The sequence below is a fragment of the Rhea pennata genome, chromosome 1 (genome assembly GCF_028389875.1).
Source record: "Rhea pennata isolate bPtePen1 chromosome 1, bPtePen1.pri, whole genome shotgun sequence".
Lineage (NCBI taxonomy): Eukaryota > Metazoa > Chordata > Aves > Rheiformes > Rheidae > Rhea > Rhea pennata.
The window spans coordinates 6,988,688-7,015,341 of NC_084663.1; the positions used below are offsets into that span (position 1 = coordinate 6,988,688).

The window sequence follows — 26,654 nt, forward strand, 5'->3', positions numbered from 1 at the left end:
CGCAGCGCGGGCTCTGCCAACGGCCGCCGCCACCGCGCGCCCCCCGCCTTCCCCTCAGCGCCTTGAGGCGGCGGGCGCCGCGTTCCCGCCGCGGCGGGCAGCAATGGCGCCCGGCGCCGACGGAGCCGCCGCCCTCGCCCCCCGCACGGGGCGGCAGCGGCGCCTTGGGGGCGGCCGCTCGGCGATGGCGGGAGCGTGGCGGCACCGCTGCGCTGCCCGACGTGCCGGGGACAAAGGCTGCGGCTGCCGCTGCAGCTGCCACCGCCCGGGCGAGGCGAGGTGAGGCGGAGCCGCCCGCGCCGCCTTAACCGCCCGCGCTGGGTGGCGGCGCGCGCAGTGCGCATGAGCTGGGCGCCGGCACCGCGCCCGGCCTGAGGCAGCGCGCGGCACCTGCTCGCCGCCGCCGCCTCCCGCGGGACGGCGCCGGGGCTGCGGGCGCAGATCGCCGCCCCCCTCCTCTGCCCTGCCCTGCCGCGGCCGGTGAGTGCGGCGTCCCCCGGGGGGAGGCGGCGGGGAGCCGGGCCGGGCCGCGGCCGCTCGGCGCGGCGCTGCCCCCGGCCTGCGGGAGGCGGCTCGGCGGGAGCGGCGCTCGGGCTCCTCTGCGAGCGAGCGAGGGAGGGAAGCAAGAGCCTGCGAAAAGTTTTCGGGTTTTCCCCGCTGCTGAGCTAAGAGCAGGGAGGTTTTCCTTCATTCTTTCCTTTTTCTTTCTTTTTTTTTTCTTTTCCCCTCTCTTTTTTTTTTCTTCCTCCCTGTGTGCAGTCTAGAAAAACAACTTGCTACTGAGCGCAATAGCTGGCAACTTCAAAAAAAAAAAAAAAAAAAAGTGAGGAAAGAAAGTTTAGGAAAGGTCTCGTCCCAGCGTGCTATGAAAATCTGGCTGCGCCGGTGTCGCAGGCTCACTGAGGGCGATGGGAAGGAGCTGCCCTGCTCCCCTCATCGGTTCCTGGTCCGGCACGGTTTAATTCTGCTGGTGTAAGCGGCTCGAGCAGGAGCGGGTCCCGGCGCCGAGCATCTCTCCTCGCTGCCCCGCGCCAGGTGCCCTTTCGCGACTGAGACGGTGACCGTCAACGCGAGGTGGCTGCTGCTTCTCAAGATCCTGATCTACAAAGCCGGTTTAAGGGAGCTTGGTATGTGTAAGAGCAACCGCAGCCTTAAGGACTTTATCTTGATTTTCTGTAATCCAGGTTCTTCAGGGTATGTTTTCTTAATGGCTTTTTTGTTTTAGCGTTGCACCAAGAGGACATAGTTGGAAATAGAGGGTTGTTGTTCTGGGTCTTGTACAAAGGTGTAGCAAGATACAGTCTCCACTTCAACAAACACAAAATAGGCAAGAAATGTGGGTGCTTTGTCCGATTTCTTTAATTTTACAAGGATTCTAGAGCTTTAACAACAAAGTCTCAAAAATGTAAGTAGCGTGTTTCTCCTTTCCTCTTGCTTTCATGATGAAGGGAGCAGAAGGAAAGACTTATTTCCAAACTCCCTTAATAAAGCTTGAGTCTGTGTCTTAACAGCTTTTTGCAATTTCTGGCTTAGGCTAATAAAAGGTATTATTTTAAGACTCTCTATAGATTCTTGACTAATGCATAATTGCAGGTGAACTTTGCTGTATAGAAACAGTTACCTCTTTATAGAATAGTCTCTGGGGTTTTTCTCTTGTCTTTATTACTGCTATGTAAGAGAGCTAGTGATTAAATAGTAGATTGTTGATCACTTATAACTCAAACTAAGATGCTAATTATTGCTCAGAAAAGGAGTAGATTTTTCCAGCTATGTCCTCTTAGTCAAGGGTTTGTTTCAGTTTTGTAAAAACTTAGAGTGGATGAGTAACAATCAAGTTTCCTTGAACAGAAGTACAAATAATGGTTGAAACTGGAAAGGAACAGGGTAATTCTGCATTATGTCTCTCTACTCTGTGAATAGTAAAACTGTTCTCCTCCTGTAGGTTGTCGTTGCTTTTCTCTTGTTTGTATGCATGCCTCGGAGAGAAATATTAACCAAGAGTGTTGGCAGAGAGGCTCGCTGGTTGGATATAGTACCTGAAACAACTTAACTCTTTAGCTGTTGACAAGGTCTCTGGCTGACTGACCTTCTAAAATACTGGAACATCAGAATAAAGGAGGATGTAAATGTGGCTTTCAGAGCTAGTCTGGAATAGACTGTTAAATACTGTTGTCAAGTCCCTTTAATTTAAAAAAAGAAAGGGGGGGATTCTGATTTTCAGAGCAACTAGCTGCTTCAAGATACCCCTCTCAATTAAGTATGTATTGGTTATCTCTATCCTAATGAAAGAACAGAACAAGAAGTTGCTGCTTTGTTTTGCTGGTGCTCTTTTCAGCTCTACTTGAGTTGACAGACCTCTATGTTATGGTACAGGAAAGAAATGAGTATTAAAGTAGCTCCTTTTTAAGGCAAACCTCTCTGCTTTGTGCTTCAGATGTCTTCTGCCCTCTTCCCTATTCCATCACAGTGCTTACCAACAGAAGTGCAGGAAAGCAATCTAAATCCAGCTGTGAGACTGACATGGAAGCACTAAGGCTAATTATCTTGCCTTCTTAAATACTTTGTAAAACAGGATTTGCTTCACCTTTGCTATGACTGTGCCATTAGAGTTGCATATTGAAACCTAAACCCCAATGATGCTACTGTAATGAGACAGAAGTTGGCTAATTACAGAGAAGTCTATGCCTAAAATTGTTGATGTGCACTTCATATTTCCAAAGGGTTGGTTTTTAGAGATGAATCTCCTCTGGTTAACATCACGGTGGTGCTAAAACAAGGAACTTAAAAGAATTGGGCACTTACTGAAATTTGCATAAGCATGTCTGAAGTCAAAGGAGACCTGGGTGTGTTTAAAACCCCACATAATATTGGAATAGACAATGTTGTATATAGTTTTCCTTTTAAGCAGATACTGATCGTCAAATCTCAACTGTAGACTATGAGCGAGACCCTTATTATCCTTGTGCAAAACATTAATCTAAAGAAAAGTAACTACTTGTCACTGGATATAGTTTTATTTTTAGTTGGAGCAAGGAGGAGTTCTATTACTGTAAATGCATGGGAAATGAGAGCACTTCAGGGATCTTTCTCTGTGTTCAACCCACTATCTTATGTGTGAGCCTTTGCCAAAGGCCTTCTTGGCTTTATGCAGCAGGATTCAGCTGAAGCTGCTGCTGATGCAGTGAAGTGGAGACACAGTTTATTTGCATTACACAATGCTCTCTTGAGGCTGGACCTCAATGTGCTAAGTGTCCTCAAATCCTGTAAGGTTAGGACAGAAAGCTGTATTGGAGGCTCCTGTGTGTCTTTCAAAAGAAGCAGCATTTCCCGAGCACTGGAGGGAGACTGAGGAGATAATGATTAGACTAAAATCTAGACTTTTGCAAAAGGTTTCTTGTCTTGTCTTGGTGTAGTCATCTTTGGTAGGTAAGGTAACAAAGTTTCAGAAGTATAGTGTCTCAAAACTAAAAAGGCTATTCTTGAAAATCCAGAAGGACCAGGTAAGAATGAAGCATATGATATTGAGCCCTCTTTTTGCTGTCTTGAGGCTTGGATGATTTTGGTCAAAGGTGAAACCTTAAGCACTGGTTTTAAGCAAAGCATGATCTGGAATATTCAGTGTAACAATTGAGTTATTACTTAAAGGAGGTGATAAAAATGTTGGTTTGTGATTGTTTCCTTTCTTTCTAAGTGGATTGCTGTATTTAAGATCCAGTTCAGCAAACCATTTAAGCATTTGTTGAAGTATCCTAGTAGTCAGTTGGATTTAAGTTTTGCTCAGTTGGTGCCTTACCCATCTAGTTCTTCAAAAACTTATATATGAAGGATTAATTATTTTACTGTTGGCAGCTTTTGCACATTCTAGTGAAAGCTGCATGAATGACACTCAGTGTGTTTCTTAAGACTGACGATCTTTGTTTTTAATTTTAAAACTAACGGATTTTGCAGCTCTCAAATCCGTGGAGGAAAACCTGGAAAACTGTCATAAATGTGCTATAAAAACCCATAAACCAGAAGGTTGGAGAGCAAGTATTGGGGATGCTTACACTAAAGTCTCTGGCATTCTGGGAGCCCACATGTTTGTTAGTGCTTTTATTTAAGTTGTAGTTTGCATGTCTGCAGCTGCCGTGGGAGTGCCCAGAGTTTCTCCTTTGCTAAATGCTGTTCAAACAAACTCAACATTCACTCGGAAAATCTCAGTCAGGATTGATATCTAAGTGTATACAGGAATGCTACACGCCTGGCTCTGAGGACCATGCTGTATTCCTGCTTGCTTGAAACGTACTATAGTAACAGTCACTCTAAACAAGAGCAGGAACTTTTCCTGGTTACTGGATGTTAGGTAGCCATAACTTTGTTCTGGACAGCCAGAGGTTTCGTGTGCCCACTAATGTGATGCACATTCCTTACCTGCTAATGTATTTTAGTAGGATGGTAAACATCTCTGTTTCTGACCTGGAGAATGATCAGAATTGAACTGCGTTGGCCAGTTTTGGCTGACCTCAGCTCATAAATACTGAGCTTTGTCAGTTGTTCCTTTGCTTTTTTTTTTTTTTTTTTTTTGGTAGTGAAAAATATGGGATTAAGCAAAGCAGTTAATGTGTTCTAAAATTGACTGGGCAAAGTGCACTGAGATACAGTACTACTGTGCGTTGACCTGAGAGCAGCTTATAAACTTACTGTTTGATTTTTAGGGGTTTTAGGTTATTAGATACAAAGATATGTTCCCTGTTTTAGGAAGCCCCTGACTGTAACTTGCAGGAGGCTAAATGGCTTATTCTTATTTTCTGCTTGCTGCATTTTATCTGTTCTTCCTTAAGCATCCACTGCTAGTATGATACAGGTCTCTGATCTGCCCTGTACTATCATTCTTATAAAAATCTATCCTACAGTAAGGTTTTGGATACTTCCAGATGTTTTCTCCTATGCATAACTCTCCAAACTCAGGTACTCCTACTGGGTACAAGAAGACTGAGAGTGTGCCTAGAGCTAAGTGTGTGCCTTGGCATGTGTGTACAGTTGACAGGAGACAAACTTTGAAGTCCACTGGCAGTTCTTCTGTTTGAGCTGTATCGCTGAAATATGGTTGTCCAACACCAGTAAAATGTGTGCATGATGTAAAATCTACATTTAGAAAACTAGCTTAAGAAACTTCTTTGCAAAGATTATTCTGGAGATTCCATGTATAACGGAGAAAGATGATGATTAATATTGTGCCCTTCTGGATGCATGACAATTCCGTAAAATCTGTAGACTGTATTTACTTCAATGTGTTGTGCTGTAAATGGGGTGATGCTTTACTTTTACTGTCTTTTTGGCTCCTGGCTTCTGTAATGATTGACTTTTGGCTTTTGAATGTCTTCTGTTTTTTTAATGGAATTGATCTTTTGCTTATTAAGCTAGTCCTCAAGCAGGATTATTAATAAACAGTTTTTTCACTTTCCTCCTCCTAATTCAGAAATCCCAATCCTCCCTAAATATTCTCCACTGACTAAGATTGCTAAAATTAACCTTCAGAAGAACTATTTAAAAAAAATTGTACAAAAGACCTTATAGGAACTTCATGCAGTCTCTCTGAATTACGTACCTTTGTCAAAGTAAACTGAAATTATTGGAGGTCAAATGCAGCGTTAACTTCAGAACATTTCGATTTCCTCCGCCTAGCCTGTGACTAACGTTTGTGATTTGTGCATGATGTTGTTTTAAATCTCCCACGAAGGCTAGCTCTGGAGTGCCTGGGAAGTGATCACTTGCACCAGTAGAACCACAGCTGCTCAAGGATGGGTTTTATGTGAAGATTTGGGGTATTCTTGCCAAATATTATGTTCTTGGAAAACTTCTGCACTCTTGTATCATGGTCTGTTTTTTAATCCCTAATGGTACAGGCAGAACATTTTTTAATAACAGTATTTCTATAATATGTATTGATTAGGCCAAGAAACAGATCCTGTGGTGAACAGCTTCCATTTTTAATGCCTCTCTGAAGGTCAAGAGGAGCAGCTGCCTATTGTCCTGCTGTTCTCCCTCTCTGAGGATGGTTGCCTTATTTTTGAACCCTTGCTGGTTACTGAGGCAATCCCACAGAAATGCACTGTGGGGTCTTTTTGAAGTTGGTTAGATTCTTGGCTACTTCTGTCCGAAATCAACACTCTTTCACTTACTTAACAGAGGGGACTTAAAACAAGTGAGAGGACTTCTGCATTATCCATGGTTAGAAGGGAATTTGTCTGTAAAACATGCTGTATGTATTGTAGCAGTGTTGGGAAACGTCAAAGCAGCTGTCACCGGTGCTAGATGCTGTACAAATCTGTAGGACTAGCTTCTCCCTTAAAGCATAAAACCATAGCAAAGGGGATAAGAAATAATATATTTATGTGAATGAGAAATAGCCTTGTTGATGCATATTCTTAAAGTGTTTAAAAAAATAGTGTGAAAGGTGTGCTTGTTTTTGTTTCTCCCTATTTGCAGGCTCAGTCTATTGCACTGCTCCCAAGCTTTTTCTGAAGCAAGTAAAACTTCTAAAGAAGTAGGAGGTGTACCGCCTAGGTGAGATGTACCACCAAGGCAGGATCATCACCATAGTGTCTGCTGCTTAGAGGCTCCTGCCTAGCTGTGGTCACTGGGTTTATTCACTGTTCAGGAGCTTTGTGAAACATCAGAGCAGGAAGCAAAGCAATTCATCATTATTTAGAACTTCTGGCCTTGTTTATCACTGCTGAATCTGGGTATTCCCTCTGTCCTGTACACAGATAGCCCACTGAGAGGCTCAGACTGGTTCTGCCAAGGTTTTGTCATTGGAAAAAGCAGAACAGTACCCTTGTACTTTCTTTTTCCACAAAGTCAATTGGATTAAAGTCTTCATTAGGTTAGTCTTTAAACTGGGGCCTTGGCTCTGTAGTCTAGATGCAGTGAGCTATGATCTCTTGTTATGAAAGGTCTGGAGTAGTGTATAAAATGCTCACAAAGAGCTGTTAAGTACAGTTCTAGAAATCTTGTCGTTGTCTATAATGCATCATTGAAGGAGAGAACAAACATGGCATGTTAAGCTTGTATTGGGACTCCTGGAGGGAAACTGAGGAAGCTTCTTAAAAGTGCCAGTGAGAAATAATACTTGCCTTACGTCAAGCATCATAGGAATGACTTGCTAGGAGTTGTAGGAATATTTGCTTCTTGCTGGTTCCTCCTTGGAAAGATGCTCTTCTCCATCTATACATCACCTGGAGAGACATAGGAAGAAAACCAAAGTCAGTGAGTGTCCTCTGTGAACTTTAGAGGGGGCCACGATTTTCCACTGATAGTGTCGCCTTCTAAAATTGTTGCTTTCATTTATGTACTATCATTCTGGGCCCCAGCGTTTGGTGTTGGAGATGGAGTCACTTCTGCAGTTTTAGGCTTGAGTGGCTTTTTCTCTAGTTTAGTTTCCTGTAACATAGCTTTTTGTTTTGAGCCTGGGTATATGGCAACCAGAGCTATAGCAGCTGCAGCACTTGCTGTAGTGTATGCCTCTCTTGTGTGATTATGAACGTCATGACTGAGAGCATGTTTCTACCTCTGCGGCATCACAGAAAGACCGTTATCCTGAGGATGCATTGTAATTATTTATAGCTAACATTATTAGTAGAGAAAGGAAGGATGTTCTTTCTTGTGTGAAAGCAAGCCGAAATCTTAATTGTTAGACTTAACATTCCTAGGAAGGTCAATCAGATCCTTTTGTTGTGGAAATCCACTGCTCTGTTTGCTTGGGTTGTGCTCATAAGACTGGCAGGACTACTGCCTAGCTACACTGCCTGGGAGTCTTCCCCTAAGGCACATGTTGGTGTGGATGAGGGAGTGCTCATAGGTACTTCTGGTAATGTCGTAGCGCTCTCCGGGGAGGAAGCGATCAGTAGGGTGGAATTGTTGCTCCGTATTGGTAGATGTTATCTCCCTACTGTGAAACGCCGATCAGCTTACCAAGAGGCTCTGGTTTCCCAGCCTTGAGCTGGCAGGGCTAGGGAGGAAGGAGAAGTAATCCAATTGAATTGGAAATGTGGACTTGACTTTGCTTCTCACGTCACCTCTCAAACCATAATAAAAGGAGAAGTACTTGGGAAGCAGGACCATCTCATTTCATTTGTATAGGGTCAGGGTAATGGTATCCAGTTGCCAGCTTGTTGCATTTAACATGTACCTCAGAACTGACTGTTTTGAGGAATGTGTCACTGCTATTTCCTAGACAGGGTGGTTGGAAACAAGGGCTGTTAAAGAGCAAAGTATTTCACTCTGTGGTATAACGCAAGTTCATGTTGCAAAGGATGTCTTAAAGTTTTGGAGCGAGATGAAGTTCCCCTTTCCTTCCCTCCCTCAGTTTGCACTGTTACAGCAAAAGGGTGATTTTTGTCTTTGTGGTGTTGAGAATGAAGGAAAAAATTCTGCCAGTGTATTTGGGGAGATTATAACAAATTAGAGAGATATTACAAAACTGAACATTAGAATAGCTTTAAAAAACTGGTGGCTTCTGCCTCCAGTATATGCTGGTGCATGTGTCTGTTCCCCTAAGCTTCTTCCAGATGTGCAAGTGCTGTTTTTTTTTTCATGGCTGAGTGAAATAAAAGCTCTATAAGCTTTTAAAATGCAAGTTTGCTATGTAATGTGATGGCATAAAAATGGCACTCCATTCTGTGCATGGATTTGTTCACCAGAAGTAGTCAGCATAAAACCACTTCACCAACAAATGAGTTAACTTCAACTGTGCTGGAAAATGAGTGAGATTGTTTCCCTCTTGTGTCTGATAAATAGAATTCTTGCCTAAAAGCTCATAAAAGATGAAGGTGTTGAAGCAGAGTCAGTTGGTCTTTCAACCTGTGAGATCTTAATCTTAATTCTGTTAATGATGTATCATAATGGAAAACACAAACTGAATCTGTATGGCAGATAGGTATGTAGGGTCCTTGTGTATGTAGGTGCTTATAAAATGGAGATACCTGATTTGGAGGTTTGCAAGGTGGGATACAGAGCCCTGCTATATCAGATTTTGCTCACTCACCATTTAAGATAAAAATAAGATTCTTTTTTTTTTTTTTAAGATGCCCAGAGGTGGTAGACATGTTCTGGTCCAGTGAACATGTCTTTTATTTCCTTGCTTAGGATCTTTTCTTTTACTATTTATTTTCCTCCTCCCTTTAAAGTATTTAAAAAAATGAATTTAAATATAACACACTGTTCTCTGCTTTCAGAAATGAATACGGCTTACAGCCATATGTAGCATGCTGATGACATTCTGCGCTGCATCGAGATCCATAAATCAAGAGGGTATGATGCCTAGAAATCTCCTGTCAGACTTTTCTGAAATGGCATCTGAAATCTCTCCAAATCATGTGCTTGGAAGTACAGAGAGGAGTGACAATGTGGAGAATCACAGCACCCAAGCTAGGTGCAGAAATGTTGCCTTGGTAAGTGTTTAATGAACCTTAGTGCTTAATGATGCAAGTTGCATCGGTAGCTTGGTTTGCATCAAAGTATTTTTTTTTTCTTAAATGTTGATCTTTGCCAATTCTAGTCTTGAATGGTTGGTTGACATCTTGGTTGCTAATACAACAGAAGGTCAGAAATAACTGCTGTGATCTGATACGATGTTGTCTTAGTCTGGTCTGATTGTCTGTAGCCTGGAGAGCGCTGCTCTCCGGCCTTTGCTCCCCCCAGAGCGGGGCATGACACTTAGGAGCACATGTTGCATCAGGCAGCTCAGCGCAACTGCCAGTACGTGCTGTGGAGTTCAGTGAGCATCTCTGCCCTCACTTGCATCAATAGCTTGTAAATGGATCTGAGGATAGTGCTTGGTTCTTTGTGCTGTTTCTTGCTTAAGCTTTTTGTTGACATTTCTGAACAAAGGTCTCAGCTTATTCCACCTTTGTATAATTAGGTGAGTAACAAATACATCACCATAGACAAAGCTGTCTTCACATTAGTGAATATGAGTGTGGCCATTTAAATAGTATGTGAGTAACTGAGGGAGTAGGATGCGCTTCTGTGTTTTTCCAATTAGCAGGATGATTCAGACAATGAACTCAGCAGTACTATTTTGCCCTGTGACAGACCAAGCCTAGAAAGCAGGTATATTTTTTTGCACATTTTCTGATTATCATGGCAATTTGGAAAGCATCCATTTTTAACTGAGGAAAGGCCACTGCAGTTAACATGCTTTTCCTGTGTGGAAACCTAAATCTGTCTTGCATAGAGCATTGAATTAAATTGTTTTCATATTTTTCCCTCTGCCATCCCTCCTAGCTTCCTTTTAGTAGTTTGCTGCTACAAAGGCATAAGTGCTGAAAATAAGCACACAATTTGATACCTGTATTTATCTGTCTACCTCAGAAGTGCTTAGTATTTCATACTTCTCAAACATTTTGGTAACTGGAGGTAATTCTTAGAAACAACCAAAAAGGAACATCCTAATAAAAATATTATTCCTTAGTTAATATTTTGCTGTATCCTTCTGTTTGTATTGCTAGTTAAAACACACAACTGCTAGTAAGTTCAGTCCCTTAGTTGTTTCTGATCTGTCATAGAAACAAGTCAGGAAGGGTTGGAGGTGGAGGGAAGAGCTAGCTATACTATTTTTGACTTGGATATTCACAGTATGTTGTTTATTATATGGAAGCCGATTGAATTTTAGAATTGCAGTGGGAGGTGCATTTCTTTAATAAAGAATTACAAGTTAATTTTGTGCAGTACATTGACTCTGATATTCCAATGTCTCAAGCTAGTAGCCAGTTTTGTTTCCAGAGGGTTATATTTTTAGCTGTGATAGTGGGTATCAGACTGGTCATTCAGAAAATCAGTACTGAATAACCAGGTGATGTATAAATCAGCATGTTGTGCAGCTGTGTACTGAGTCTCCTGTGTGAGGAAGTGACACAGGTTACCTTAATCTAACTGAATCTTGCCATGTGATAAACCATGTGTTGATGCATCAGCTAGAATTAGAAACCTTTCCTAATCTGTAATGGAATGGTTTGTTGCTGGAGTAAAAGTTGGCTGCAGGTTCTAGCAATTCCCATCAGACTTGTGCATCAACTAAAAGAGTTCCCAAAGTCTGTAGTCCTGCAGCATGTCTTGTATGTGCTTGTGCATGCAGAAACTGAAGCATATGCTGAAAAGATTAATTCTAGTGCCACAGATCCCTTTCCATGACATCAGTAGAAACTCTTCCAGCAGCGTAGTGGGTGGCATGGCTGATAAGGCAGAAGGCTAGCATGTGTGGAATAACAGATTGGGCAATGGGGACTCATTTTCACTTGTTGAGTAGAGGAGGGAATGCCCTGCTCTCCTAGGTTTCTTTGGATTCAAGAAGGGGATCCATTGCCTGTATTTCAACCTATTTTCCCTGTATATTCAATAAAAAGAGAAACACTGCTCCTGACAGCCTCTTCAATAAAGCTATAATTTCAACTTTGAGTTGGAGGGGACAGTTTATGACGAATAAAACGCAAAAGAAATTCTGCCAGATGTGGTTGAGTAAATAGATCACAAAAAGGAAGTGAGAGGCACTAAAGATTTGAATCTTAAAGCTGTATTGTTCCGCTGGCAGATACCTTCTACCCGTGCGGGACCATGTTCCAAGAGACGTTAACTTCTTGCTTCCTTAGCTTTGTTATAAAGATCCAGAAGGCGCCCAAGTTTTGATATCCTAATGATATAGGAAGGGGTAGGTAAGTTTGCATGGACAAATCATTTCCTGTTAGAGCAATTGTGAGAAAGGAGGTGTATCAAAACAGTTTTTCAGGCACACCAGATTTTTCTTAGGTCTGAAAAGGAAACAAATATAGACTTATTGGTCTCTTCATTTGTCACTTCTGTGGATCTGTTCAACTAGAGACACAACAAGGAAGTTCAGGGTTTATTTTGAATTCTGGTTATGGCCTTGCAAAGGGTATAAGTGCAGTGGTGTTTTTATGGCTTGCCCATTCAGGCTTCTTATTTGATTACAAGAAAGGGATTCTTTGGCTTTTTGGAGTGTCAAGCTACATTAGTCACCAAATACAACCTTTGTATTATCTCTGTGGAATTCAAACAAATTCAGAGAAGTGATAATGGAGACAAACAATTGGACTGGCTCTAGCCCACTCAGGCAGCTTAGAGTTGCTTTGGCTGTTGACTATTCTACCTACTGCGTGTCTACACTGGTGTTACATGCTGTGAGACTGGTTATCAGTTTAGGAATGACTAGGAGATGAGCATCAATTTCCATGAGCTGAAGTGGGCTTAAAACAACAGAATTAAATCAGCCTGGTGTTTGCCAGTCAGCTGTTGTCAATTCAGTTTCATTTTGCCAGTTTTCTCAATTTCATCTTCTACATGACTGTGCTTTGAGTCAATCTTTGACAATAGTTGCTGTCCTTAAAGCAAAATACTATTTTTGAACTGCAGACAAGGAGCAGACAGTCTTTTCGATCTTGTTTGCAGTAGAATTTTTCTATATAAATGATAGATGTTCAGGTCTATTTATGCTGCTAAATTTATCACTGCAGATGAAGACAAGCACAAGTAAGATCTTACATTTGGATGGGAAGAATGCTTGCATTGATGGGTTTGTCTTCTGCTGTCACTTAGGGTCTCTTGCCCCTTCTTCTGTATCTTATGACCATAAAAGTTCTTATTTGTGAGAACACAAACTTATATGCATCGCCTGGCCTTTTCTTAATAAAGCTGATGTCTAAACATATCCTTGGCAAAGGCATGAGAGAAGTGTGCTTTCTCAGTACATGGAAACAGTTGCCCTATCCGAGTGGGAGTATAAACAAACTTACTCTATTCTCCTTGGGAATTCTGACTTCTAAAAGCCATTCTTGAATGATATTTTCTTACATTGCTCTAAGAATTAGCTTGCAGTGAAATACAAGTGCAGCAATTTAAGGACGCATAATGTGGACATAAAACTGGGTCTTAGGTTTTTTGGAGACATTTAACTTGTTCCATAGACCAAGTAAGCACAGGCTGACTTCTTTAAGCGAGGCCTCCTTTTTCACTGCTTCGCTCTGTAATTGTATTGTGTATCTATCCTCAGCAGTGAGTAACTGCTGTAGTTTTTAGGTGTGAATAACATGCTAAGACAATAGTGTCACCTGCTGAAGTCATACCAGAAGGTGCTGGGTGCACCTTTGATGAGCTGTGCTGACTGGGGACTGCGTTAGTAAGAATTTTATCAGTGCTTTGGATCTGCTGATATGACTTCAGTCCTTACCTTGCTTATGTGGACATGTCTTACGAGTGCTGTGAGTGTTAGTGAACTCATTATTACTGTCAACAGACCATGCTGTACTATTTTTATTTTTTTTATTTTATTTTGCCTTTTGTTCAGACAGCTGCTCAGTTAATGACACTGTTAGTCATCACTTTCGGGGTGGACTTGACTGCCAGGATTTGGTCAAGTGACTGTTTTGGTTACTGATCAGATGGCTGAGATTGGAAGACGTTTGGGACTCTAAAAAGGCATCTTGCTTATAATGGGCTTACTTCTTAATTATAAGCCGACTTATCGAGCAGCAGTATGGTATTCCATCTTTCTGATAGCTTTGCATAGTTTGATTTCCTTCTGTTTGTTATTCTTCAAACCAGCTTTCTTTGCAGTTCTGTAGCTCTAGCAAGACATGATACCCGGTTACTGGAAACAGCTTATCTTTACCACCTCTTATAGTACAGGTGATACTTTGAACATTGGTTAAATAAATATGAAAAGCATCTGTCTGAGTAGTTTGATCTGACTCAGTGTCCTGTTTCACACTACTCAGCTGTTTAACTTGGGTTCATTTTGCAGTTCCAATGTCCCTTGGAGCCTAGAAATTAGTTGCTATGACCTTTATCCTTTTTGGATCAGTATGGATAATTCAAATGCAACAGACTTTAAATGTGCTTTATTGTTATATCTTTGTCTCAGCCTCTCTAAAGAGGTCCTGTGATTTCAGAGTGGTTTTAGGAATTACTGAGAAAGGACAGCTGCTATGTGTGTTGAGCCAGTGCTTTTGCCTTCCCAATCTGAGGATGACTCCTCTTATAAAATGCATGTATATTTAGTTGTTTTTATTTTTTCTCCCCCCCTCCTTGCTACTGATATTCTGCAGACTTTATTGTACTACAACTTTTTTCATCATGTCCAAACACTTCACCTGATAAAGGTGCACAAAAAATGAGAATTTTTCTGACTGATTACTTTCTAAGGATACAGCTGACCTTTGGGCTGGTGGCAGCCATTCATTACAGGGCATGGAGAGAGCCATGCTTCATCCACTTTAAATTGATATTAATATGACTTTGAAGACGTGGCCTTTGGAAAAATAACTGAGTCACCGTTGCTAGCAGCAGGGCAAGAAGTCAAGAGGAAGATGAGCTTGAGGAGCACTTGCTCTGGATCCTGACTGCAGAATTGGAGTAAAGATTCTGTCTTCCAGCAAGGAGTGATGCCTTGCTGGAAAAAGACAGGCAGGTGTGGATGTTGCTACTGCATCACAAGGGGTGCAGACTACTTTTAGGAGATATAAATGGCATCACTCTTGTTTCAGAGCATGTTCTAGCAGATGTTAGGTTGTTCCAGAACGTGGGTAGCTCTATCTTTAACCCTCTCTGATCGGCATCCCTGAACTTCCAAAGCAGCCATCCCAGTGCTCTGGGACTTCCTTGTTCAAAGGAGACATCTACTTGTCTCTCCTCCAGAGAAGACTTGTTATAGTGAAACTGCTGATCAACTTTTTACATGTTAAAATACATACAGGGCTATGGCTGCCTACCACCCGTTCTTCCTCATTTTTAAATGTTGCCTACCCCATTCTTTCAACCTTCCTGTGAAGTTATACTTCTGGTGCTTTTCTTGCTTTGTTCTGGACCCTGTCCAGCCTGTCTGCCTCCTCTCCAAGTTCAACGATTGCATCTAACTCTGCTCTGAGTGAGGATGTGATGCTGTTTTGTCACCCTAGTTAATATATCCCAGAATGACATTCGCATACCTGAACAGCACTGATTTCTGTTCCCCCTTTAGAGCAGATCTTAAACTGACCTGCGGATCCTCTGCCTTATATTGCCGCTTGGACAACTATTCATTGCTCTGCATCTGCATGCTTGTGGCTTTTCAATTGAATTTCATCTTGTGGACTTCCAGCACTTTGATATGGTCCATAAAGATCTTATTCTGCCCTAACCAGTTCTTGCAGCAGTGTATTCCAGAATAAGGGCATCAGCAGATACTAAACTAATTCTCTACCTTGTTAGTGATGCATCAGATAAATGCAGGAGTAGGGATAAATCTGTTCAGGGCTCCTTTTGTTTCATTGTCCAATTTTGGATATATCGTGCTATTCCTCAAAAATAACAATTTCTTCACTTCCACCTCTCTTCCCCATAAATTATGCAGCTGTTTCTAGTAATTTAATTTAGGCTTAGTTTCCTTCTCCATCAGTGAGTATCTTGCGTGGGACCATGTCATAAAGGCTTCAAATCAAAGTCTATTATACCTTGTGCTTATACCTATCAGCCAAGTCAGTAACATTCTCGGGAGAAGTTAGATTGTTGTGAAATGACTCAATTTTGTAGAAACTGTGTTAGTGGCTTTTTTTCTGAAAGTCCTTCCAAATTTTCCTCTGTGTTTTCCCAAAACAAAAAGTGAAAAGGAAAAAGAAATTACAAGCTGATCAGCCTAACTTTAATGACCAGAGAGATATCTCTAGCACTGTTTTATTTATTTATTTATTTATTTTTAAGTATGTTACAACTGATTTTAATCAGTCTCTTACGACTTGAATTCTAGCTTATTCTTGAAATTCTTAGGTAATTTTGTTTCAGCAAAGCATATAATCAACAGGTCCTAACTGACAACTACTATGAAGCTCACGGGTACAATTATGTTAAAATAAATGGAAGAAAACAGCATTCAATATTATAGTCCTCTTTACCAAATGAAATAGCATTATCAAAATCATCAGATAGTGGGTTGTAAAGGAAGTACTTTTGGACACAGCGCACAATTAAGCTAGGGAACTCATTGCCACAGAATGCTGTGAATGCCAGCCATTTAAATGGGCTGAAACAATAAGATGAATTAATGCTAAAAAAGCTCATTAAGGGCTATTAAATACGCAGATGCGGATGCAACTGGGAAGTCCTTAAGCCATGTATTGCTGAAAATTGAGAGGATGGGGGGCGGAATATAAATCCATCCACTTCTAACAGCAGTGCTCTCCCCTATTCCTCTCCCTCCCCTTCCCCCCCATGCATCCATTTCTGGTGGCTGTCGGCAGGATACTGAGCTAAACGGACTTTTGGTCTGATCCTGCACGGTAGTTCTTGTTCTTATCTCTAATTCACTTGCCTCCAGCTGAAGCAGTGCAGCTGTACAATCCATTCTGTTTCCCTTTTCTATAAATATAGTCAGAAGTACTTTCTTTTTTCCTTGCTCACTGAAGCTTTTGTACCTGTTCCGATACTGTTCCTGCATGCAAGTGTGTTCTTTTTTGTTTGTTTGGGTTTTTTTTCCCCCTCCTGAGTAGAACTTTCTACTGTGTTACTGGCAGGCTGGAATCTTAAGTGCTGCTCTGTTAGTCTCATCCTACCTATTGGAACAGTTTGCTCCCTTCACATTTTCTACAAAGCTTCCAGTCATTCCCCAGTTCTCCTCATGGCCCTGTGCCTAGGAAATCTTTGGCATTCTGAAATGATTGAATCAGTTGAATCCAGTGTTCTGGTGGTATTTTGCTAATTGAAATGTAATCGTTGGCTCTCTAGCAGTTTTCAGTCTTTTTTTAACTCCTACAGATGTCTTGGGTTTTTCGTTCCCCACTGTTCTGTTTTCTGTCCAAGCTGTGCAAGTTCTGGGTCTGGATGTGAAGTAAAAAAAAATTTTGGATGCATGTGAAAAGTTGTTCCAGGTTCTAGTGCACAATCTTTCATTCTGTTTCATCCCCTTTCTTCAAGGGCTGGTAGGTGTAACCAGCTTAGCTTCATTAAAAAGCTTCAAAATAATTGATCATGACCATAAGGAAGCTGGAGGAGCTCCTGGCTTCTCTTCCCCTGGAGAGGAGTTAGAGGCAGCTCAGCTCCTACTAGATGAGAACTGAAGTATGACAAAACAGCAAGTTTCATAACATACCTCAGTGTGAGCAGTAGAATCAGTGTTTTAAAGCTTTCTGTGGCCCTCTGATAGCCAGTGACTCTCTTGGACAGGTAGAAAAGGGATCTTTCCTATGAATCAGGCTCTCTTTTTATAACAACCTTGTCATAATAGAACCTTTCCTGTTTGGCACGGACAGGAGATGTTTGGCAGCACAGAACTCTAAAATATTAATGCCAACTGAACATACTTGGCTATTTCAGCTTTTTGTGTCCCAAATTTCTCTGTCCAAGCAGTCTTTATAATCCTCAGTTAAGACACACTTTTCAAGCTTCAAACTTAGGCTGTCTTATGACACTAGCTTTTAAAGTGGGTAGCGTTACATGTGTGCGATTTAGTTTATGGGAGGCATGTGTGTGTATTAAGAGTAGGGAGTTGGTGGAAGGTGTGAGGGGAACAGCTCAAGTAACTGAAAAGATCCTTCTCGGCCTCTCGAAACCCAGATTCCTCAAGCAGAAAAGAGGCCTGGAAAACCAACCCAGGAAGAAGATGATCCGTTCCAGTATGTGGAAAATGGAGGTGTTAGAAATAGACTCAGTAACCTTTGTTATAACTAGCACTACTCATCAAATAAAATTATTTCCCATCTTTCTGAAAGGTTCTGCTATAACTTCAGTAATAGAAGAGGGCTTTTAATAATACATCACTGTTCTTAGACCAGTGATTGTGAATAGCTGTCACTGCTTTATTTCTCTGTGCTCCTTTGGTCTGACCAACTTGAATACTGGTAGGTTTATCTTCAGTGTGCTTATAAAATGGAATTATTTCCCATCGTCACAACTGAAACATGCCTTTCCTGATAGAGTTTCTAGCTGAGTGGGATATGATGCGTCCCAGTGCAGTGACCTACCATAGCATTGCCCATTCTCGAGAGCTGCTCACTTTTCTTTCTGAGGAAATGTGGCATTGTTCGTCTAGAACGCTTCTGTCATGCGGGTACTCTTCAAAGGGCTAAGTGAGATGAGGTTGGCCTTTCAAACCTAGGTATGCCACTTTCCACAGATACAACTGTAGACTTGGTAACCCCTTTCAGATCCTTCACAGAAAGGGAAATTGCTCATTTTGGCAAGATCAATGAGGTGTGGTAACTCTGGCCAATCCTTTTGCAAATCCTGCCTGGCATGGAAGCACTCAGTCTGAGGCACAGAAGCAAAGGGAACAAAGGGCTTCCAAAAGTCTTCGCTTCAGTTCATGTGCTTTGGCTCAGCTCTTTACCAAAGGACGTTAAGCTAATGTGGGAGCTGTTAAATAACTACACCACACTATGGATCTGCTGCCCCCACAAACGTCTTACCCCCAACTTTTTTTTGCAGGTGGCATTCTGGCTATTTCAATGAGCTCAGCCACAGCAAAAGTTTTTTTGAGCCCTGCTGGGCTCAAGTTAGAACTTACCTAACAAAGGCTCTTTTCCTGCCATTCTCACTTACTAGGCATAGCAGCTGTATGAGTATTTGGGTGGAGAAGGAAGGAGATTACAACATCCATTAAGGGAAAGAAAAGAAGGCCTGTCTTTCACCTTTTCAAGTGTAGCTGTAAAACTTTCGTTGGACTTTGAAAACTGAACTCTGCCATGTGATGGGTGTGAGCTGTGGAATACATCAGCCTTTGAAGTTAGTGCTTTAAATAACCAATTTCTAATGGCATCTAGTTTACAGATTTTGCAGCAGGTTTCCCTCAAGCTCTAGTAAGTTGCTATTCTGCAGTGCATTTTGGCTGTTAAGATTCAGTTACGAGTACCCATGCCTCTACATGTATCTCTCAGCCATCGAACCATGTTCACCCTGGTGACAATAAATCTGAGTCTCTAGAAACAGAGCTGTAGTATGAGATTCCTGAAACCAGGTTTATATTTCCCTGCAAGACCTCAGCCTTCTGTTTAATCAAAAAAAAAAAAAAAAAAAAAAAAAAAGCCAGCCGTGACTGAGGACTGCAGGGTTCAGACGATTGCAACCACATGTAAGTGCCCCTGTCCTAAGATGGCTAAGAGCTAAGAAGGTTGAAAGACTGAGAGCGCTGTATTTTGTTCATTTATTTACAGGGAAAATGTTTGGCTGACCACAGGGGAGAAGACAGCAAAGTGCCTAAATGCATTTACTTTCTCATCCACAGTGTTTTAAGTGCTTAATTGCCACTTGGTACAATGAAGCGCTTCATAGTTCTTAATCTACAGACATTACTGTTCTACAGAGGGACATTGTTCCCATATTTAGTGCTGGGATGAAGGTAAAACTTGGTTTGCAGTAGGGTTTTAATTAACAGATAGAGTTGCACTTTTATTACTGTTATTTTAAATTTTAATGTAAGGTGATTTGAACAGGCGTAGTGGGTTTGAAGCTAGTTGTGCTGCCCTAGGGAGGAAGTGTTTATCTCTTAGGTGGGCAGGACAAATACCTTATTTGCTGCCCTTGGTGCCAGGTGCTCCATTGAAAAGCCTTGTAACCTGCATGCACAACATTATATCCCTGGAGAAGCTAAAAGCGGAGATGAGAATGGACTCTGTATTCTATTGCTTTGCTGGTGCCCTATTATTAACTTACTGATGGCAAAGTTCCCAGTATATGCATGGTGAGAGAGAAATGAAATCTAGAAAAGGGAAAAACTCACTTGCTTTTCAACAATACTTATTTGCGTTCCGGAGCTTACATAGCTCTCTTGGGTAAAAGTCTTTCCTGTATCCATTGTCTTAATGCAGTGCCTTTCCTAATCATTCTTTGTCATCTCCAAGCTTCTGGAAAAGTGAGTGTTTCCCAGGGTGTAGGTGGCATTGGGGGAAGTTTGCACACTGCTGCCTAGTCTCTCATAGCAATGTTACGTTAATCAAGTTAATCAAGAGCAGTGACTCATAGAAAATGAAGACTGGATAATTCAAGTGGTTATGTATCATTTCTGCACTTTATAGAATTGTTTCCTGCTGGAGAAGATAACTTGAGGCCCTGTACTGCTAGAGAATACATCTTCATATTTATTGTAACTTTTTTCTTTCTATAACTTTAAGGTAAAACATTTATAAACCCTTTCCTTCTTTAATATTGCATTGATGTAATCCACCATGAAATTCTGGATCGTTTTGAGTTTGTAGTGGGGGAGGTGGATCTCGACTCCAGCTCTGCCTCTTCAAGAGCAAAGTCCCTCTGATCCACAGCAGAAAGGGAAACCACGCATTTGTTGGATTGTCCTGAAGGCACCCTTTTCATTGCAAGCTGCTCCCAAGACTTGTCCCTGAACCTCATCCAGCAGCTGAAATAGCTTATTCAACTTGGAGTGTGAAGAATCTATCTCATGATGTGTAAAGGCATAGGCCTGGGGTTTTATCTGCTTTTATGATCTTTTTTAGCCATCTGTCCTGTCCATCTCTAATGGACAGTTGTCTGTTGAACTAAAGCTAGATACTTTAACGGATGAAATATCTGACATGGTTCTTCAGCCAAAACTCATGCACTGTAAACTCCTGGTTTTTGTTGAACTGTAGTGGTCAAATGTCTGTTATCAGAGGGAAAGAAACAGAAAGCACAAGATGCTTCTCATGTGCTTGGTGCCTGTTGCATCCTTTCTCTTTTTATCTTTGTAAAGAGGCTGCTGTGTGTGTTACTTGCCTATAACTACACCTGAGGCTTTAATTTATTTGGCTTTTTCTCCCCCCCCCCTCCCCCGCATATACCCCCACTCTCCATAGGACGATGAGAGTCTGAAATACTTAACTCACGAAGAGAAGGATGTTCTCATGTTCTTTGAAGAAACCATAGATGCCTTAGATGATGACTTGGAGGGACCAGTCCTACCTGACAGTGGCATCCACTCTCAGTCTCCAAGGTCGACAGAAGAAAATGTCTCCAGTCATTCGGAGACTGAAGATACTGTCGACTTAGCGCAATCTACGCCTGACAGTAGTGACCATGAAGGCCCTCCTACCAGAGATGAAGAACCAGGTAGTGACACACCTTGAAAGTGAAGCTTTCCTTGTAACTTAGCCCTGGCGTGTTCCAGTTCTCATCAGAACTAGCTAAAGAAATTCTCTGCCTCCTTTACTGTTTTTCTACTATGACTCTGTTACATGCCAGGAGTGCTAAGGAGTGTGATTAACTTAACATTGGGATTGAGGGGTTGCTGAATTGCTTCCTGTTGCTGTCTACAGTGCACAGTTTTTTCACATGGGGTCACACATGTGGTTAAGCTACTGGGCAGCTATCTCAATCTTCTACCCAGTGACTAGGTTGTAACAGAACTGAGTATTATAAAGAGTCATCACAGCAAGGCAGACTGGTTTTTATCTATTTTTTTTTTCTTTAAAGACCTCTCAAGACATTATCAAAGGGCTTTAACGTAGTGAATTGTTTGTAGTGATACTTTGCGGGGAACTTAAAGGCATGTGGTCCAATCCAAAAAAGTCTGTGACAAGAAAAGAAGTGTATGGCCTTTTTTCCCCTCACTGTAGAGTTGTGTCTCTCCACTTTTGGAGAGAGGATTTTTCAGTTAGTGCATACTCTGTTAGATAATGCAGCATCTCCTGGCTGTTGTAATCAAAAAAAAAAAAAATCATATATGAAGAAGCCATTGAACCACAGTGATGCCAACATGTAAATTGCGGGTTAATGGCAAAAGGAAGACTTCCAGCAAATACATCACAAACTGGAATTTGAACAGTAGCATCTCCTCCACGATGACATTGCTGGTAGCTGCAATAGTTTCCTCTGGCAGCGTGGGCTGAGTTTGAGTAGAAAGTTTGGGGGAGGAGAGTATTGGTGGTTGCTAATCCTAGTGAAAGAAAGCCTTGTATTCTCTTCTGTGTGATGACTTAATGAGATTATTGCTGTTTTTTTTTTTTTTCTTTTAAGTGTTAGATGCTGCCTGGAGAACTGATAGCCCCAAGCCAACAGTATCTGCTGACCTTCCCTCACATCCCTCTGTACCACCACCACCAACACGTGAGATGCTTCCTCTTCCTCCTCCTCCACCACTTCCCCCTCCAGTGCAGCACCCAAGGCTGCTTCGCTCCATCCCCACTCCACTCATTATGGCCCAGAAGATGTCTGAGCAGCAGATGGAGAGCCGGGTGTGCTTCTCCAGTGCCCTCAAAGAAGGAAATTCTGAAAGGAAGAAAACTCCAGTATCTAACGGTGATTATCTTGCTCCTCCTAAGCATCCTCCCCCACCAGCACCCAAACTGCACCGGTTTCCAAGTAACATTAACATAACCAATGTCAGCGGTAAAGAATTCAACAAGACTATTTCAAAGGCAGCAGTTAACGTGCAGGAGCGGAGAGCTCAGGTGTTGGCCAATATCAATGGAGGAGCCTTTCTGGCAGCTGAACTGGAGGAAAAGCTGCAGAAAAGTGATTTGTTGGGACGTAACAGGAGTTCTTCCTTAAGGGATCTCTCCTCTGAACAGACACGATACGAAGCCCTGACAAAACTTGGTCTAGTGAAAGGAAGGCCAGCTCAGGACCAAGTGGATCACGCTCCAGGTACTCGGCAGCTTGACGATGTGCAGCCCAAACAGGCAGATGCTGTTCCCAATGGATATCAGAACATCCATGAGATTTTAAGAAGCGAGCCCAGCCCTTTCCTTCCTCTCGGCAAAACTTTAACAATCAAACCTGAGGTGACTCTTACTGCTAACAAGGTCACTCAGCAGAACCCAGCAAAAGGTTTTAATGATCATAAACAACCTAATCTAAACCTGGATATGAGGAGGAGGTCAGGTTCACTGCCTCGCCCTTCAGGATTTCGATCCCAAGGGGTAACAGTAAGGTTTTCTGGACGTGGCTCAACAGAAGAAGCTAGAAGAGAGGCACTTCGCAAACTGGGACTCCTGAAAGAGACTGCGTAATCCACGTGGGAAAGCTGTGGCAGTGGGGGGCAAGTCATAGCTTGGCTTTGTGCTGGAACAATCCCAAAAGGATTGGGGTTAAATGGACTGGAAGGAGGAGTCCTCTGCTTCAGGAAGGCTAAGGAGGCACTAGATACTGTAGTATGACAGCTAGTGTTTAACCCAGCAAAACTGACGTGTACAGTCATGGGCAGTGGTGGGTTGCAACCTTCCTTGCTACCACAATACTCAGTTGTTCTTTGTGACTATGAAGAATTTTATTTAAGTAATGCTGGACGATAGCAGAGGGCATCCTGTTTATGAAGTGTACAGTGCAGTATTGTTGTACATAGCAAATTGAACGGAGAATCTTCCTTTTGCTCTACCTTTCTCAAGCCAAAAACGAGAGCTCTTTTTGTCTTGCACATGTGTATATGTCTGTTCACTGGAGATCAAGATATGTCAAAACTGAACACTTTGACCAATGTGACCAACCTCTGTGACTGTTTGTCTTGTCTATATTATCCAGCTCTGCTTCCTTCCCTGCCCACAGTGGGATCTTCCCTTTCCTTGCTCTGTGCCCACTTGATGGAAGAGTATACAGAAGGCGATTTCCATTTTGACCTTCTCTTTGACAGAACGGCCCAAGCTTGGAGTTGGCGACTGCGTCATTCTGCCACTTAACTTGAAGTCTGTCTTTCCTCCTGGCCACCTGCTTTGTGGTCATGCTCTAGCAACCTGCTTGTCCAGTGAAAGGCACCTGATAGGCCTGAAGGATACGCGCAGCGCGTTGCTTTTAGCACTGACAGCCAAAGAGTCTCTTGACAATCTGTAATCCCAACTGTTCTGTACTGGTGATGATGTTACTAGCGGAGAAGCCATAGGAACAAGTTAACTTTGTACCAAATATGAGAACCTTAATGTCAGAAGGCTTACCCTTTACATTAGGGTTTGCAGGAAGAAACTGTTACTTTGCAACAATATCCATACTACGCTGAACAGCTGTGATTAAGTTCTACTATTTCTAATAACTGTCTCATGATCTTCCCTGTGGCTTGAAAGCCCTAGCAGGCCTCTGTTCAGAGACAGCCTTATTGATTTTGCCCAGCCAATACATGATAGAAATTAGCCAAAACTCATGCAGGTTAAGTGGAGTTACAGAACAGATCGGTATGTAAGAGTGTATAGCTCCTGAATGGTCTAAGTTGGCCCATTTTGCCTTTATTCCATAGATGTACTTTTAAAGATGGTCCAAAAAATATTTACATGTTAGTATGATTTTTTTTCGTATATGGCAAAGCTGCTCTTCCAGAAGAAAACTCCCTTCCCTTCTTTTTCATTCCAAAACCTCACAAATACTCATTTTAAAAACAAGATGCCAAAATCAACACCCTCTAAATTCCTCATTGTTACTCCCGCGTGTCTGAGAGTCCTCAAAATTTTTGCTAAAGGGAAAAAAACTTGCTTGTTCTCTGCACTTTCTCTGCACCTCAAGCAACCCCCTCTTTTTCCTCAGTAGCTGAGTAATAAGCCTTGGAAAAGTGGAGGGGAGTGGCTGTACAGAAACCAACACACCCTTCATACAAGAGCTCTGACATAACTGTGATAAACAACATTGTATTTCCTGTGATAAAGTATTTCAAACTTGCTGAGCTGTACTTGTAAATGAAGCTGTTGAGAAGGAAAATCTTTCTGTAATTGTGAACCTGCCTCAGAAGTTAGTGTGTGGTTTGTTTTGTTTGTTTGTTTGTTTTTAATTATCTGCTCGCTGCTTAAATTTTTAATTGCATCGTTATGGTATCTGACTCTTCTCTGTTACGTAGTTTTTCTTGTCCGCCTTCTCGCGGGGTAAGCGATCGTGTTCCTCGTTGTGACAGGCACACCATACGAAGCAGTTGGTAATTAAAAAACACGACCAGTCCTCAGCCTGGCCGAGCACTTAAGCGTGCATAGTCGAACGTGAGAAGTCTCGCTGAAACGGAAAAGACTGCGTGCGTGCCGAAAGTAAAGCACGTGCTTTCCTAGGACCCGAGTCCCTGCTCTTAAACCAGGAAGATGAAGCACATAAAGCCAAGCACCCACAGCAGTGCTGCCTGCGACAGTCCCGCATGTGGATACTACGGTGCCACTCATCAGAGTAAATTTAAGTGTTCCATGACTTCCTGTGCTTTTAAATCCTGTTAAAGATAGTTTTACATTATAAACGTAAAGTGTGTACAAAGCAGTCTTCGCATCTAATCACTTCTTGCCAGTAACAAGCTCTTCTCATGAGTTGTTCACAGTTGAGAGTCTGTGCTAAGAAAAAATCCTGACACTAGTTGTTTCACTGAAATTCAGCCCTGCTCAATAACTGTGTAACTAACGCTATTTAAAAAAAATAATCATTTAGATGCTCAATAGCTAAAGCATAGAGTTGCAGTATGCTGAATGAGCTGGATCGTGTTCTTTCACCCTTTGTGTAGGGCTGTCTCTCCCACTGGTGGGAAGTGAGAGTTTTGGCTTCGTTAGATAAATCAGTCTCTGCCCAGTGAGGAGCTGGAGCGAGGTATTCATTGTGGCCCTTCACAGCAGCAACGTCCTGTTGGTAAAACCTTCACTGTGCCTGAAACTGTAGTAAGTAAAGCCGTGTACTATATGAATTTAAGAGTCTAGCTGCTAATAACCTATACATACATACATATATATATATATATATATATATATTTAGCTCTATTTAATGTATCTTATTTTGTGTGTATATGTTGCTGTGATTTTTTTTCCCCCTCCGTGGTGTCAGAGGTCAATGTCTTGCACAAATCTGATAAATCATCTAATTAAACTGGGATAAAACCAATGGAATTATGGCTGATGGAAAGTGAAATTTCATCCTTTATCACCAGTGGCATGTATTTTTATTAGACAAGGGAGGAGAGATGTGATTTTTGAATAGCTAATAACAATTTAATAACCATCATCTTTGCAATTGTGCATCTGTGAGCCAAGGCTCAATCCTGCCCCAGAGGAAGAAGGAAAAAGGAGGATTATTTCATGCTCTTGTTAAGAGATTTGTGTTCTCCCTGCAGAGCTTGGGAACTGTGACCACCGTGTCCTCGCAGGAAGGAAGTAGCGTGCTGAACCGCGTGTTAAATAGGCAAAGTCCCCTTCTCTTCCACCCTGTGTTTTGCAATAGCGAGAAGACTTCTTCCAATAGGAGTATCTAATACATGAAAGAATAGCACGTCCTCTCTGTTTCCGTGCCTGCCAGAACGTTGCTGTATTTTATCATGTGTGAGTGTGACCATGCTGATACTAGTCTTTCTCATAACACGGGACAAAGTTTCCCTGAGGGCTATTTAGCTTTTGTGCATTTTTTCTTGCGTTTTTTCCCTTTTCATTTGGATACTTGTACATCGAGATTGCTAAGATCCTTCTGACCAAATAATTAAAGTGTTGGCTCTGGCATGCATTGCTATAGTTACTGCTGCCAATTAGAACGTTAACGTAAAGGTTTCTTAATGAAATACTCATAGCTGAGGTGGTAGTTAAACTGGTCGTGCAGTTGTCCCCCTTTATGTAGGGAATGGTTTAGGGTCCAAATTAATGACCTCTGATTTTTAAAGAGAAAAAGTCCTGCAGAAGAACAGGTCTCCAAGAATCACTGGCTTTTTTTTCTCAGATTCCCAAAGGTAACTAATGCCTCCAGTAGAAGTAATGCATCTAAACTCCTCTGTGGCT

General features: G+C 42.0%; 1 protein-coding gene across 2 annotated transcripts; it reads left to right on the top strand.

Moving 5' to 3' along the window:
- Positions 1-416: 416 nt before the first annotated feature.
- Positions 417-25,847, top strand: PROSER2 (proline and serine rich 2). 2 transcript variants are annotated; one of them, XM_062595873.1, is made up of 4 exons: positions 417-480; positions 9,216-9,431; positions 20,808-21,060; positions 21,967-25,847. In XM_062595873.1, exons 2-4 carry the CDS (start codon positions 9,246-9,248, stop codon positions 22,959-22,961), a joined length of 1,434 nt encoding a protein of 477 aa, XP_062451857.1. In that variant the 5' UTR covers positions 417-480; positions 9,216-9,245; the 3' UTR covers positions 22,962-25,847. The 2 variants fall into 2 exon arrangements, with proteins under 2 accessions (XP_062451857.1, XP_062451780.1); XM_062595796.1 differs by lacking the exon at positions 417-480 and adding an exon at positions 676-1,127.
- Positions 25,848-26,654: the final 807 nt, after the last annotated feature.